The 17,203-nt window shown below is 42.7% G+C and overlaps 1 protein-coding gene across 1 annotated transcript in view; it reads right to left on the minus strand.

Moving 5' to 3' along the window:
- Positions 1–17,203, minus strand: part of LOC140198020 (serine/threonine-protein kinase 24-like) — a 67,580-nt gene that overhangs the window by 29,548 nt on the left and 20,829 nt on the right. Inside the window, exon 3 of the mRNA XM_072258829.1 lies at positions 9,289–9,519. Within this exon, the coding sequence (XP_072114930.1) occupies positions 9,289–9,519 (231 nt within the window). The remainder of the gene's footprint in view (positions 1–9,288; positions 9,520–17,203) is intronic.

A 17,203-nucleotide genomic window follows, 5' to 3' on the forward strand; every position in this document is an offset into this window, starting at 1 on the left:
GCATCAGAAAACCTTCCTGAACACTCCTAAACCCACTGCTCTCAGGAGAGGCCAGTCAATAATACAAAATTTAAAATCATCCATCACAACAACCCTATTATCAATGCGCCATTCCAGAATCTGCCTCCCTATCTGCTCTTCCATGTCTCTGTTACTACTGGGGGGTATATAAAAAACACCCAGTAGAGTTATTGTCCCCTTCTTGTTTCTGACTTCCACCCACAATGACAGTAGACAATTCCTCCATGACTTCCTCCTTTTCTGCAGCCACGACACTATCCCTGATTAGCAGTGCCACTCTCCCACCTCTTTTGCCTCCCTCCGTCTTTCTTAAAACACCTAAAGCCCGACACACTCAGCAGCCATTTCTGCCCGAGACATCCAAGTTTCTGTAATAGCCATAACATCATAGTTCCACATATTGATCCATGCATCAAGTTCATCTGCATTGCTTCTGATGCTCCTTGCATTTAAATAGACACATCTCGAACCATCTGGCTGAGTGCTTCTTTGCTCCATCACCTGTCTGTCCTTCCTCTTAAACTCCCTACAAGATGTCACTACTTGTGCATCAACTGGCCCATCCTCTGCCTCTTCACTTCAGTTCCCACAGCCCCCCCCCCCGGGCAAATCTAGTTTAAACCCTCCCCAACAGCATTAGCAAACCTCCCTCCCAGGATCTTGATTCCCCTCCAGTTCAGATGCAATCTGTCCCACTTGTACAGGTCACCCCTCCCCCAGAAAAGGTTCCAGTGATCCAGGAACTTGAAACCCTGCCCCCTGCACCATCTCCTCAGCTACTCATTCATCTGCACTATCTTCCTGTTCTGACCTTCACTAGCTTGTGGCACCAGGAGTAGTCCGGAGATTACTACCTTGGATGTCCTGCTCTTCAGCCTCCTTCCTCGCTCCCTCAACTTACTGTGCAGGACCTCTACCCCTCTCCTACCTATGTCATTGGTACCAACATGTACCACGACCTCCGGCTGCTCACCCTCCCCTTCAAGAATATTCTTGAAGGGGACCCTAGAGCCTAGCACCCGGGAGGCAACATACTATCCTGGTGACGCTTTTGCTGCTGCAGAATCTCTTATCTGTTCCCCTAATTAATTGAGTCCCCTTTAACCATTGCTCTGCCTGACGTCACCCTACCCTTCTGAGGCTCAGAGCCGACCACAGTCTGGCTGTTGCTGCCTTGCCCGCGTAGGTCAACCCCCACAGCAGTATCCAAAGGGATATACCTGTTGCTGAGGGGAATGGCCACAGAGGACCCTTCAAAGACTTCCTTCTCCCTTTACCTCTGTTGGTGTTCACCCATCTACTCCCTGAATTCTGCACTCTGTGTGTAACCACCTGCTCAAAAGTCCCATCTATCAAATGCTCTGCCTCCCGGATGATCCTAAGCTGTTTTCTGCTTTTAATCAACGTGCTTTTCAAATGCTTTCCTTGCTGAAATTTAAGTACAAATATTATTTTAATAGTAAATGTGGCTTTGAAGATTGTACCGACATATTTCTGATGGCATGCAGTCAATAAGCTCTTAGGTTTTGTTTTCACAGAAATAAATATTGGTGATATCTGATTTGTAGGAGGTTTGTTGTTCAAAACATATATGAAATGAGGCAACACATCAACTTTGTAAGAAAGGCATTAGAGGAGCTTGAAACTCTCACAGAGCAGGAAAGTCATCAATTTTTAAATGCTTGTCTTCCGCAATAAGTTACAAAAGCAAAAGGGTTCAGAGGCTGGAAGTCTAAGCCCAGTGACACACACCAAACCAGTCATAACAGGAGAGAGGTGGACTGAGTTCCTGCACATATGAACAAGCTCTGCCAAGCCACTACTTGCTCTATTACCTTCCACATGCCTTGTGCCATTACTATTTTTGACACTCATATCTCCTTTGGATTTTCCTTTGTGATGGACATTCACCATCCAGAGACAAAGGAGGCCACATGTTTTTGCCAAAATATCTGTCCACCACTTACACCCTCCTCTCACTGGTTCCCTTCTCCATGTCCCTCCCATTACTTGTAAAGACAAAGTGTTGTGTTTTGATTAAGTTAAACTTCTAACCAATATTCTTTGCTTAGCTGCTGTTTGTAAACAGGAGCCAGTCTTGAGTTCTTAATGTAAATTTCAAGCAGTAATCAGTTTGAAGCTGAAAGAGCAACTCTGCAAACAGACACAATCTATAGAGCACAAGATGCTGGCCACAACACCTGGGCTAACTGCTCGAGAGGTGCAGTATAAGACAATGGGTTATTTAATTGGGCTTGTTTCAAATAGACAATGCTGATTGAGGAAGCTTGTAGACTAGATGGATACTATCACTTAGCATATCAATAACAGATCTATTAATAAGTTGGAAAATTTATGTGCTTGAATCACAGCATTAATTGTGGGTAACACACATAAAGGTTGCTGGTGAACGCAGCAGGCCAGGCAGCATCTTTAGGAAGAGGTACAGTCGACGTTTCGGGCCAAGGAGCTCTGTCACCAGAAACAGACATAGCTGGTATAAAAAGGTTGATGGGGTGGAGCAAGAACTGACAGTCGATAGGTGGATCCAAGTGAGAGGGATGACAGGTCATTGAGAGGGAGAGAGAAGAAATGACCTCAGAAGCTGGGAGATGATGGGTTGAAGTGTCAAAGGGCTGAAGACAATGGAATCGAATGAGAGGGAAAGGTGTAGCGAGGGAAAGGTGTAGCAAGGGATAATGGGAGGGACATGGAGAGGGGAATCAGTGAGAGGAGTATGTAAGTGGTGGACAGATAGTGAGTGAGGGAGGGGGAAAGAGATAGGGTGATGGGAGCTGATGGATTAGGAGAGTGAAAAGAAAAACCTCTTGCTGCACTGTCCAAAAGCTGACAATCAAAACACAGCAAAACAATGGGATATCTGGTTTTGCAACTGATCTGTTTTAGCAGATCATTAATCCTGATAGTGGATTATACTATCTGATTTTTAATATTTATTAAAAGGCTCAAGTCATATCAAAATTCACCAAATGACAAGTGTCACATAAATACAGGTTTAGTACTTGGTATCTATTTATGGGACCAGAACATGTCACTTGCCCTTCAGCTCTGCAAGGCTGCTCCCACTATGTCAACTTTGAGTCATACAGCACAAAAACAAGCTATTTAGCCCACCACATCTATGCTGACCTTTTAGCCCATCTAATCCAAGCCTACTTGCCCACCACATCCTTCTATGTCTGTCTGATGATGATGATGGCTGGTTCTTCACTTGCAAAGATCAGGAGAGAAGAGAAGTCCTCAGGAGTAACGGCATGATCGTTGGTGACTGTAGAGGCCAATCCTGGATCTGCAGACTCTGGAGCAGTAGGGACATGGGAACCGCTGGGATGTAGGCGCTTGGGTAGTAAGATCCTTTCTGCTTCTCCCCTTCTCTTCAGCAGTCGCCCTCTGGATTCCTCAAAGTACTTGGCCGCACCGTGGATCAGGTTTCTCCAGTGGTCTCGGTTTCTGTCACAAGCCAGCTGCTGCCACTCATTGGCCTCAATATTTGCCAGAGAGAGCTGCTGCTAAGTTGGTCTTTGTACTTCTTGCACACGGTACCACGATCTCTCTTGCCTGGAGAGAGTTCTCCCTAGAGAACTGTTTTCGGTAAGCTGGAGCTGTCCATGCGAGACATGTGGCCTGACCAGCAGAGCTGCTTGAGCAGCAAAGTGGCTTCAATGCTTGGAAGCTGAACCTTCTCCAGGACCTCGTTGTTGGGAGACATGATCCTGTCAGCTGATACCTATGATGGAGCAGAGGCAGTGCTGATGGATGCGCTTAAGCAACCAGATTTGTGGTACCAGACCCAGGCTTTGGAGCCATATAGCAGGGTTGTGACAACGGCAGCCCTACACCTGGATTTTTGTGGACAGATGCAGCTGGTAGTTCTACCACACACTTTTCTGGAGGTGTCCAAAGGCACTGCTGGCTCTGGCGAATTGACTGTCAACGTCCCTTACTACTGTAGCATCGTTAGAGACGACACGGACCAGGTAGAGGGTGGTTGTCAATGGTGATCTGAGGTGGGTTGTAAACGCCATGAGGGGGTTTCAGATGGAGGATCATTGTTTTCTTTGTCGCCAATATGCCTTTTAATTGACACTACCTCCTCCTCTGACAGCACACTCCAGATATCAACCACTCTTTGGAAAAAAAAAGGCCTCTCAAATCCATTTAAGGTCTTTCCTCTCACCTTAAAACTCTGCCCTCAAAAAAAGAACTACTTTGCTTCTAAGCTCCAGGGATCATGGACCCAACTCACCCAACCTTTGTTTATATGATAATTACCTCACCACAAGAGTTAACCTTTGCCAATTAAATCCTTCCAAATTAAGGAGACCAAATACAGAACCCAAATCTAGGTATGGTCCCACCAATGCCCAGTAGTAACATCAGCACTCCATCCCCCTCAATAGGAAAGTCTTAAACTGTTCTTCTAATTCCAATCTGTGTAGAAATGGAATTGGTTTATTATTGTCATGTGTACCAAATGCAGTGAGAAACTTGATTTTGCACGTCTTCCACATAGATCGCTCTAGACATCAATATATCAAGCTTGTACAAAGGAAATAACAATAACAGAGCATAGGGTTAGTTACAGAGAAAGTGCAGGTAGACAAATAAAGTGCAAGAGCCATGATGATGTGGATAGGGAGATCAAGAGTTCATCTTTATGGTCCGTTCAAAAGTATGATAACAGCGGGATAGAAGCTGTCCTTCAAGCTTTTGTATCTTTTACCTATCACTGGGGGGGTGTGGAGGGGTAGGAAGAGTGAACTGACTCAGGTGGGAGGGATCCCTGATCACGCCCAAGGAACTGAGAAGTGCAGGCACAGTCCATGGAGCTTCATCCAAACCATATTTCTATTTGATTTAACTGCTCTCTCCGAGGGTGACTGCCAAATTCTCATTTCTCTGAGGGAAAGGAATTTCCCTTGCACCCTTGTGGATATATCAGGTTATGTTCCTCGATTATGGTCCCTCAATCAATAGATTCATCAACTCCAAGAATAAGAGGCAAGGATAAGCAGAGAGGATAAGCCTAGTTACTACAGGCCAATGAATTTAGTTTCAGTGATGGGAAAGCTTTTAGAAACACTGATCCAAACAGGATTAATGGTCACATGCAGAAAAATTAAAGCAAGCCAGCACTAACATTGTTAAAGACAAATTGTATTTAACCAATTTAATAGCATTTTTTGATGAGGCAATGTAGTGGATGTGGACCTCTAGAAGACTTTATAATGTGCCACATAATACATACAAGTGACAGTGACAGCACTGATACCAAGTTTGCAAAGAAACAAGCAACAGAGAGTAATGGTAATTGATTGCTTCCCTGATGGAAGAAAGGTGAATGCTGAGGGTTCCTGGGAATCAGTGTTGAGGTCATTGATGGTTTTCTATAAATCTATTATTAATGTCGCAAAGACTTAGGGGCTTAAAGTGACAACTAAATTTGCAAGTAACTCAAAACATAGCAGTATTGTGAAAAGAACTTTTGGTGGTGCCATTACGAAGGCGACTCATACGAACAGCTCTGATGGAAATCTTCAAATATTCTCATTTTAAACTACTAAAGCTGAAATCTACAGTTACAGCCATGGACAATACAGTAAGCAACATAGTCTTAAGGCTACTCAAAGTTGACGTATCTCAGGTGGCACTCTCCGGTTGCAAGTGCAGTTTCCCTTTAAGAAAACAGAAGACAGGATGCCACGCTGAGTTAAAAATTTGTTTAAGGAGAAGAGTGTTCCGCCTTCTACTACCATCTATTCTGCTGGCAAATGTACAGTCTCTGAAAAATAAAATCCAAGACCTCATGCAAGATTACTCTACCAGAAGGACATCAGGGACTGCTGTGTTCCGGGTTTCATGTAGACCTGGACATATCCCATCATTCCAGCAATACAGTTCGTTGGCTTCACAATTCACTGCCAAGATAGAACTGCTAAGTCTTTCAAAGGTAGAGGAGGTGGTTCTGTACCAGGATTGCTCACCAGACTTGGAACATCTAGCAATTAAGTGTTGTTAATTTCATTTTCTGGGTGAGTTTTTAGCCATCTTTTTGGTAGCGGAGTATATTCCACCTCAGGCCCTGTCAAACAGGCCCTAGAGCAAGGATTCCCAAGCTTTTTTATGTCACGGACCCCTACCATTAACCGAAGGTCTGTGGACCCCAGGTTGGGACCCCCTGCTCTAGACAAACTGAGCGACGTGGTCACCAGGCATGATACAGCACACCATGATGCCTTCTCCATCACTCTGGGGGATTTTAACCAGGTTGACTTGAAATTCTAAATACTTATCACCAACCTATCACTTGTAGAACCAGAGGAGCCAATAGACTGGATAACTTTTATACTACTATCAAGAATGCTCACTGTGCCATCCCACACCCTCACCTTGGAAAGTCTGGCTATACCTCTAGTCCGTGAATACAGGCAGAAGACTGCAGCACCAGTAGAGAGGACTGAGAAGATATGGACAAGGGAGGCAGAGGAAGGCCTGCAGGACTGCTTTGAGTCAGTGGACTGGACAGTGTTCAGGGATTCTCTTCAAGTCTAAATGAATATGCCACAGTTGTCACTAACTTCATTAAAACCTGTGTGAATGAGTGTGGGCCTACAGCACAGCATTTAACACAATCATTCTTACAGTTCTGATCAAAGCGCTCCAAAACCTGGGCCTCTGTACCTCCCTCCATAACCGGATCTTCAACTTTCTCACTGGAAGACCAGTCTGTGCAGATCAGAAATAACATCTTTCCTTCTCTGATAATCCACAAGGATGTCTGCTTAGCCCACTGCTCTACTCTCTCTACACCCATGACTGTGTGGCTAGGCACAACCCAAATGCCATCATTGCTACCATCAGGGAGGAGGCACAGGAGCTTGAAGGCACATACTCAATGATTGGGGAATAGTTTCTTCCCCTCTGCCATCCGATTTCTGAATTGGCATTGAATCCATGAACACAGTACCTCACTACTTTTTTCCCCTCTCTTTTTGAACTTATTTAACATATCAACAAATTTCACAACATATGCCAGTGATAGTAAACCTGATTCAGACTGCAATAAATTGAAGCAGGGTATGAACGCACTGGTGGAAAGAGCAGACACATTGGTGATGAATTTTAATATGGACAGATGAATGAGGTGACACACTGTGGCAGGAAGACAGATGAAATAATATCCAGGTGGTCCACTGGCAATGAACAGGTTCCATTTTGACAAACGTCCAGAAGTCAATTTAATTGATAAGCAGATTTTATCCATGTTGAAAAATACACAAAAGAAAACCATATGGTAACTACAACACCACAATATTGAAATGAATAGCAACAAATCTCAAAAAAGTGATAAAAAAAAAGGACAATAACTAAAATTGGGGAGAGGAGGAGAAGGATGGAGAGGAGGAGAAGGATGGAGGAGGAGGAGAAGGATGGAGGAGGTGGAGAAGGATGGAGGAGGTGGAGAGAGGTTTTGCTATTCGTGGAAATGTATCTAGTACTTTTGAATTTATTAAGATTATGAGTTTGTTTGTACAGAGATGTTCTTGGTGTGAGTCTGTAACCAAGAAACAGACTGTAGAGCTTACTGTTCTAAAAGTGGTGCGGGAGCAGAGGGATCTTGGGTTACATATGCACCTCAATGAAAGAGAAATGGTAGGTTGGAAAGTGGTTATTAAGAGATAAAAACCAACAGGCTTCATCACTAGAGGCACAGAGTGTAAAAGCAGGAAGTTATGCTGAAGCTTTATAAAACATTGGTCTAGGCTCAGCTGAAGCAATGAATATTTATGAGAAGAATAAAGGAATGCAAGGAGAAAGGAAAGAAAGAGGACATGGTAGATATTGGCCGACTGTTCTCATGGACAGGAGGGTCACAGGCTACTGATCATAGAATAAAACAGAAGGGAAGTGAATCGAGAGTGACACAAGGGAAAAAAATGCTGCTGTACCGGGTGGTTGTAATCTGGAATGCAATACCTTCAGATGTGATGGGAGTGGGTGCAGACCATACAGTGGTCTACAAGCAGGACTTGGGCAAGTGAGGAAAAATCCAGCTATGGAGGAGCAGTTAAGGGAATGGAACAAGTGAATTGCTGTGTTGGAGAGCTGGCATGCACACTTTGGGCTGAATGGTCTTGTATTATAAACATTCAATGTCTGCCCTATCCAGCCAATAAAAAATATCAGATGATAGCTTTTTTAGTGCAAACATCTGTTTTGACACCCCATTATAAATAACTCTTGCATTGTATGTCAGTCTGCAGCAGGTGCAAGCAGGAAGACTAACAAGGATAATCCCAATCAAGCCAAGGGGCATCATCAGATTGGAGCAGGGCATCATTGTTCACCAGCAGATGTCTACAGCAGCAACCTGGCTACTGAAAATGCTTCCAGATTGACAAGACACAGAGCAGACTAGAGAGGCATGATAGAAATAAAAGTGGCCGCAGATGCTGGAAAGCTTGAGCAACACACAAAAAAATGCTGGAGGAACTGAACAAATCAGGCAGCATCTGTGGAGGGGGAATAAACAAATGACGTTCCAGGCTGAGACCCTTTATCAGGAAAGGGCAGTAGCCTGAATGTGGTTGGGAGGTGGGTGGAGGGAGAGGAAGGAGCGCAAGCTGGCAGGTGATAGGCCTTGATCTGAAATGTCGAATGTCCATTTCCCTCTACAGATGTTGTCTGACCAGTTGAGTTTTCTACGGCAGCTCCTTTTTTGCTAGACATGACTTTCAACTTCCCTCTGATCAGCTCCATCAGGGACACAAGCCTCCCCACCAGAGACATCTTCAAAGGGGTGGTGATAAGAAAGCTACATCCATCATTGGGGACACTCACCATCCAGGACATGGCCTCTCCTCATTACTTCCATCAGGGCGGAAAATACACAGTCAATGTTTTAGGAACACCTTCTTCCCCTCTGCCATCAGATCTCTCAATGATCCATGAATACTATCTCATGACTTTGGTCTCTTTTTGCACTACTTTTTAAAATATATTTCCTATTGTTACTTTTAGTAATTTTTTATGACTTGCACCGTACTGCGGGACAAAATAACAAATTTCACAACGTCAGTCATAACATACCAGATTCTGAAATGCCCTAAAAGACCACGCAGCCATATCCCAGGAATGAACAACCAAACACCACATTTCCGACAATCCCAAACACTAGCTAGAGGAGCATATTTTATCAGCCGAAAGCCCAGCACCACCAGCAAGTTGTTGAGAAGCCTCACTCACTTTCAGGTAAGATCCATAGTATTTAGTAACATACGGACTATCACACTGACTCAGCACAGTGATTTCCTGCTGGATATCTTCAATTTCATCTTCAGCTTCTTCAAGATCAATATTTTTTATGGCCACAATTTTTTGAGTCCGGTTGTCTATTCCTTTAAAAACTTCCCCAAAGGAGCCTTTGCCGATTTTCTCCAGCTTTGTGAACAGTTGCTCAGGATCTGCTTTTAAATTCTAAGGAAAAGAAAAAAGCAAATATGAGAAAGACAAGGTGACAAATATCTTAATCACACAACTTGCATTTAATTAGCACATCTCTTCCCCTCAGAACTAATGAAATGGAGTTAGTGTGTTCATGTGGGAAACATGGCTAATTTGGACATACCGAACTCCCACAGATACTTACGTCATGAATTTAATGACATTTACTTACTAATAATTATTGGCCAAGTGAGAACTCCCTTACTCTTCATTAGGTGAAATGGAATTTTAGCAAATAACAAATTGGTTGTGATAACCCATATTAAATCATTTAAAGTTAGCAAACAAAACATTAGTTAAGTGAGATATGCTACACCCAGCAACCAGTCATTTGGTCAGAGAAACATCTTATGGAGAAAAGGAGGCAGAGGATTGCATGCAAACCTCTGTCATTCCTTACAGAATTCTCAATCACCACCTCAAAATCTTGTGATACAGAACAAAATTTGCCATCACAGAATTTATGTCAAAATACCAAGGCAAAGATATTTTTAAACTTATGTTTCTTGATGCATCTGCAGGTGAAACACCTCCGTATTACATAAAAGCAGGCGACAGACCATTGGGTAAATTCTGAATGGGTGGTCCCTGTTGCACAATCTCAATCAGTTCACATTGCACAAACTCACTTCAAGCAGATTAGACATAGACATAGAATAGTACAGCACAGTACAGGCCCTTCGGCCCACGATGTTGAGCCGAGCCTCAAACCCTGTCTCCCATATAACCCCCCACCTTAGATTCCTCCGTATACCTGTCTAGTAGTCTCTTAAACTTCACTAGTGTATCTGCCTCCACCACTGACTCATGAAGTGCATTCCACACACCAACCACTCTCTGAGTAAAAAACCTTCCTCTAATACCCCCCTTGAACTTCCCACCCCTTACCTTAAAGCCATGTCCTCTTGTATTGAGCACTGGTGCCCTGGGGAAGAGGCGCTGGCTATCCACTCTATCTATTCCTCTTAATATCTTGTGCACCTCTATCATGGTTCCTCTCATCCTCCTTCTCTCCAAAGAATAAAGCCCTAGCTCCCTTAATCTCTGATCATAATGCATACTCTCTAAACCAGGCAGCATCCTGGTAAATCTCCTCTGTACCCTTTCCAATGCTTCTACATCCTTCCTATAGTGAGGCAACCAGAACTGGACACAGTACTCCAAGTGTGGCCTAACCAGAGTTTTACAGAGCTGCATCATTACCTTGCGAGATTAGGTATAATTCAAAGGAATTTGAGAGAATACTTGTGCTAACTACTTTATCATTGTAAATTATTTTAAAAAGCCATGAAAGTTTGTTTTAAGGCCATGACTGATATCCTCAAAACATAAACTGAGACTGCACCAAACATGTTCTTTGACATTGAGTTCCGCCATATTTCTCATGGGGTTATAAGAATACAACTTTTGAAAGGAAATGTAATTAAAAATAGCGAACTCTTCCCCAATGGTCTCTTTCAACAGTTGCAAACTTGAGGATATCCAAAGCTCTGTTACCTGTACCACCTTCTCAATGTTCTTGACAAGAGCAGCAGACTAATTCAAAACTCTTGGCATTGTTTTCAAGGCAGGCCCTTACCTTTCTCTCTTACTAATTATGAAAACACAGGAGGCCATTCAGCCCATCAAGTCCATGCCAGCTCTCAACAGAGCAAAACCATTGGTCCATTCCGCCTTCCATTTTCCTTTTAGCTCAGCGACTTATTTTCTCTAACATTGACTCCTTTTGCCACTTACCCACTCTAGGGGTAATTTACAGCCATCTCGTCATTGGGGTGTAGGAGAAACGATAGAACACGGGGGGGGGGGGGGACCCATATGGTCACAGAGAACATGCAAGCTCCATGTAGATAAAACTAAATTGTACCTGCTTGCCAAGGGCTACAAGACAGCAACGCTAACTGCTGCACCACTGTAACCTCTTCCAACGATAAACATTTGAAGTATCTCAGACTTACAATTCCATCACTGACAACCATGCTTTCAGCTGCCTGGGTTCCGATCCTTGGGATTAATTCCTAAACCTGTTCGCCTTAAAAATGCTGCTTAAAATGTTTCATTTGGGCCAAACTTTAGGTCACCCACTCTAACATTGACCTCTGTAGCTTGCTGTCAAATTTTAGAACATAAAGCATTACACCACAGTGCAGGCTCTTCAGCCCATGATGTTGTGCCAACTGTTTAACCTATTTAAGATCAATCTAACCCTTCCCTCATGTATAGCTGCCTCCACCACCACCTGCCGTCGTGTTCCACACACTTACCACTCCGTGTAAGATTACCTCTGACATTTCCCACCCTGCCTTTCCTCTAATCACCTTAAAATATGCCCCCTGCATTGGCCATTTCTGCTGTAGAAAAAGTCTCTGGCTGACCATTTAATCTATGTTTCTTTTCATCTTGTACACCTCTCCTCCTTCGCTCCAAAGAAAAAAACCCTAGCTGGCTCAAATCTTTCCTCATGAGACATGCTTTTTGTTTGAGAAAGCTCCTGAGCTGCACATTGTATACACTAATCCCACTGTCTCAGTGCACATTGCTGGAGTTACTTCTCCAACAGATCAATGTTTCCCAAGAGGTCTTGATAAAAAGCCATCAATTTAAAATGTTAACACTATTTTTCTCCCTAGAGATGTTGCATGATCTAAGCATTTCCAACACTTTATTTTTATTTCAGATTTCTAGCATCAGTTCAATTTTTCTTTTAAACTATTAGCAACATTGCCTATGAATGACAGAAACCTTTCACCCCATGATGTGAAACATAACTGCATGAGCATTAAAGTCAAATGCACAGACCTGCCCAAACGGCAAATGCTGTGGGGCAGAACTTGATTACGTTGGACAGTGCTGTCACATGGATTACTGTAAAGTCTGACAGAGAACTTGGCATTTTCATGTGCTTACTTAATTTATTGCAGGTTGCCTTGTACTTGCCCTGTCCTAAATATACATCTGGTTTGTATTTTGAGTCTACAGGGAATGTGGTAAACTGTATTAAAGCTTAGCCTTAAAGCAAGATTTCTCTTGTAACACACTGGTACCAACATTCTAAACAAACACCATGAAGGTATTTGGAAACTCAGGGCAGACCCGATATCTTCCTCAGTGTCTAACATTACAGCATTGAAACAAGCTACAAGAGATCACAGCCAGAGCTAACCAGCTTCCTTTAAGCCTTTCTTCATCACACCCAATCACCATACTCTTCTTTCCAGTTTTCACTTCACCGTATTTGTACTGCACTAGTATAAACACAAGAGATTTTGCAGAAGCTGGAAATCCAGAGCAACACAAAATGCTGGAGGAACTCAGCAAATCAGGCAGTGTCTATGGAGGGGAATAAATGTTCGGGCCTAGACCCTTCATCAAGACTGGAAAGGAAGGGGATGAAATTCAGCATAAGAAAGTGGGTGGGGGTAAGGACTACAAACAGGTGAGGGAGAGGAGGGTGGGTGAGGATGAAGTAAGAAGCTGGGAGGTGAGGTAAAGGGCTGAAGAAGAATGAATAAACTATCATGGCTATCAGGACAGTGAACCATGGAAAAAATGGAAGGAGGGTAATCAGATGGATGTGGTGGGGAGGTGATGAAAAGAGAAGAGGTTAGAGGGTAACCCGAATGTGGAATGTAAAAAGAGAAAAGGGGAGGTGGAAGTAATTACCAAGAAGCTGGAGAAATCAATGTTCATGCCATCAGGTTGGAGGTGACCCAGATAGAATATGATGTATTACTCCTCCAACCCAAGTGTGGCCTCATTGTGGTAATAGAGGCAGCAGTGGTCAAAAATGGAATGGCAAGTCAAAATGAAATGGGTGGGCACCAGTGGTAAGAGCAAAGGTGCTTGACAAAGCAGTACTCAATCTAGGTTGTTCATTTCTTCTTCAGCCCTTTACCCCTTCCATCTACCCCCTCCCAGCTTTTCATCCATCTTCCCTCTCACTTGGTCTCACCTGTCAGCTTGTATTCCTTCCCCTCACTCCACCAACTTATATAGGGTTTCCTTCCCCTTTCATTCCAGCCTTGACAAAGAACCTCGGTCTGAAACATTGTCTGTTTATTCCCCTCCATAAATGATGCCTGACCTGCTGAGTTCCTCCAACATTTTGTGAGAGCTGTAATGCACTACTGCAATTAAATTATCTATCTGGACGGAATGCAAAACTAGTTTTTCACTGTGCCTCAGGCATTTGACAATAATAAACCAATTTACTCCCCTTAACCCCTTCCTATATTTTACATTCTCTCTATTCTGCTTGAATATTTACCCATTTTAATCTTTACCCAGCTAGCGGAATGAAATCTCCTTTCTGCTACACACTACTCAGCAATATAGAAGGGCAAAACACAGGAGCAGGTTGTTCGGTCTAAGATGACTCTGCTAAACATGATGGCACATTAAACTAAACACCTTCTGCCTGCACATGATCCAAACATGTGCATATTATATCTTTATTCCACAATTATTGCTGTGCCAAAGAATCAAAGTCTTCATTGATCACGTTGGCAACAATCTAAATTTCACTCTTTGTTTTGCTTCCGCCGCTGCTCGGCCAACACTATTCCGCTTCTGGTCAGCAGATTGTGTGTTCATGTTCCCTTCCACTTCAGGCTCTAGGCTGATACTGCAATGCAGCTCAGAGTGCTGCACTGTCAGTGGCGCAACTTTTAAATTAACCACTAAACCAAGGCCTCAGCACTTTACTCACGTGGATACAAAATGCCCCACACAGCGATACAAGAGGAGGGGAGTTCTCCGCTGTAGTAGCCTCACTGATGACTGACTTTGCTGGCTGCAATAGGCAGATGAAATCACACTGGCTCTTTATACAGCCTTGAATGCTGCCACACTATTCACAACTATTCTTGAACACTTTCTCGTTCTTTTTACTCTCTTTTTTCACTAATTAATTTTTTATTTAGATTTCTTATTGTAATTTATAGCATTTTATGTTTTGCACTGTACTGCTGCAAAAAAAAAATTCACGGCATACTGTATGCCAGTGATATTAAACCTGATTGGGCTATGTTCTACCCAATACAGCAAAGAGCATACTTCTGATTGGGATGGCAACTGGGATGACCAGAAGCCATCAATTGTGCATCAATACTTATATTTCCTAAAGGTTTCAGCTGGCAGAATTTACTTAATGTATTTATGGAAGGATGTGCTGGCAGTGGAGAGTCCAGAGCAGGTGCACAAGGATGATCATGGGAATGAAAAGTTTAACGTATGATGTGGCTGGGTCTGTGCTCAATGGAGTTCAGAAGGATGAGGGGAATCTCATTGAAATCTACTGTGTACTGGAAGGCCTCAATAGAGTAGACACAGTGAGAATATTTCATCAGTAGGATCCTCAGCACTTTTCTCAGCCATAGCCTCAGAATAAAGGGATATTCCCTTAAAACTGAGATAAGAGGGGATTTCAGCCAGAGGGTGGTGAACCTATGGAATTCATTGCCACAGAGAGCTGAGGAAACCAAGCCATTGGGTGTATTTAAGGCAGAGATTGATAGGTTTATGACTGGTAAGGGGATTAAGGGTTACAGACAGACGGTGGGAGAATTGGGTTAAAAGAAATCAGCCACGATTGAATGATGGAGTTGACCCAGCCGGCCCAAATCTGCTCCGATATCTTATGGTCTTATGAATTATCAGTTTGAACAATTAAATATTAGCATATTTGGGTACTTGTTTGTGGTCTATGAATCCAAGACTTAATTCCAAACACATCATGAAGTGAAAGATGTCTAGAGATCTTGGGATTTGTGTTGATAGAAATACAGCGCATAGATCACAGTGCACTGCACAGCTACACTGTAATTGGTAATAACACTATCGGCTAATTTTACCCCTGCATGTGTGTATATATATAAATAAACACACACACACGCCGCCCACAATGGCCTTTTGGAAGAATGCAGCAATGTCTGTTTAATGCTGTATTTGTGGGACCATGCAATTTTACATGCCGTCCGATCTCACCACATGTAACAGGAAGTATTTATTCCTAAACCAAATCGTAGGGGAAGTGCTGGCACAGTTTACGAGGTGCTCCATGGTGAAATTGAATACAAAATGTTACCAATTAAGCATCAAGTTCAAATATTTTAGAAATTAACCCATTTCTCCACAGCATATTATGCTACGAAGGAAGCCTCGTTCAAGAGAACCCAGCTCAAATCTTTAAGCCATGCATCTTTGTTTTGAAGCATGACTTCTATTTAGCATTGTGGAATTTTACTGATCCAGTAAAAGGATGCAAGAATGCTCTAGTGCCCACAATCTGGTTCTACTTAGCAAAATTCAAAGATTGCATTCCATGTTCACAATGCAAAATGTTAAATATTGAAAACTTCACAAGGCACTGAAAACATTTTTTCTGAATATAGGTGCATGCAAGACCAATTTTCCCTATGAGTATCTCATAAGTACAAAACAATTGCAACTAGATCCCTCTTGTACCATCTTGCACCGGATAAAATTTACAACAGCACAGCATGACATCTAAAACTTTGACAAACTTCTACAGATGTGTAGTGGAAAGTATATTAACTGGCAGCATCAAAGCTTGGCATGGAAACACCAATGTCAGTATGTGGAAAATCCTACAGAAAGCAGTGGATATGGCCCAGTCCATCACGGATAAAGCCCTCTCCACCACTGAGCACATCAGCGTGAAATGCTGTCGCAGGAAAGCAGCATCCATCATCAGGGTCCCCCAACACCCAGGACATGCTCTCTTCTCACTGCTGCCATCAGGAAGGTGGCACAGGAGATTCAGGATTCACACCACCAAGTTCAAGAACAGTTACTACCCCTCAACCATCAGGCTCTTGAGTCAAAGGGGATAATTTCATTCAACTTCATTTGCTCCATAATTGAAATGTTTCCAAAGCCTATGGACTCACTTACAAGGACTCTTCATCTCATATTCTCGATATTTATTGCTTATTTATTTATTATTATTTCCTTCTTTTTGTATTAGCACAGTTTGTTGTCTTTTGCACAATAGTTGAATGCCCAAGTTGGTGCAGTGTTTCATTGATTCTGTTCTGGTTATTATTCCACAGAATAATATGAGTATGAATAGGACAAGGAATCTCAAGGTTATGTATGATGACATATATGTACTTTGATAATAAATTTACTTTGAACTTCACTTACAAACAGTTGCCCCGTTTCCATTAACACAAATTGTTGACTCACTTAAAAGTAAAAACTCTGCATGGAGTTTTAACGTCCATTACAGATGTTAGAAAATAGAACAGTGGAACACAGAAACAGGCCCTTCAGCCCACACAGGCCTTGCCAGGCATGACGCCAAATTTAACAAATCATTTATAGAACGCAGGGTTGTGGAACACATGAACAGCAGAGTTAAAGCAAAGACTTTTCTAAAGTGGTAGTCCTCTAATTCTGGCCTCAATTTTCATTGGTCATTAGTTTTAGCTGCCAAGGCTCTATGCCTCGGTGAATTTAATCACTAAACCTTGTGGCCTCTTTTCCCATGAAGACAACCTTTTTTGAAGCGTACTCCTTTGAATTTTCGGTGAATGGTTTGCTAGGACGGAATCAAATTTTAATTGGTAAAACTTTAGTGGAGAGCCATGGGATATTTTATTGTGTTAAATATCAGAGGGCATGCTAGCAGCAT

Source organism: Mobula birostris, chromosome 5 (genome assembly GCF_030028105.1).
Source record: "Mobula birostris isolate sMobBir1 chromosome 5, sMobBir1.hap1, whole genome shotgun sequence".
Classification (NCBI taxonomy): Eukaryota; Metazoa; Chordata; class Chondrichthyes; order Myliobatiformes; family Myliobatidae; genus Mobula; species Mobula birostris.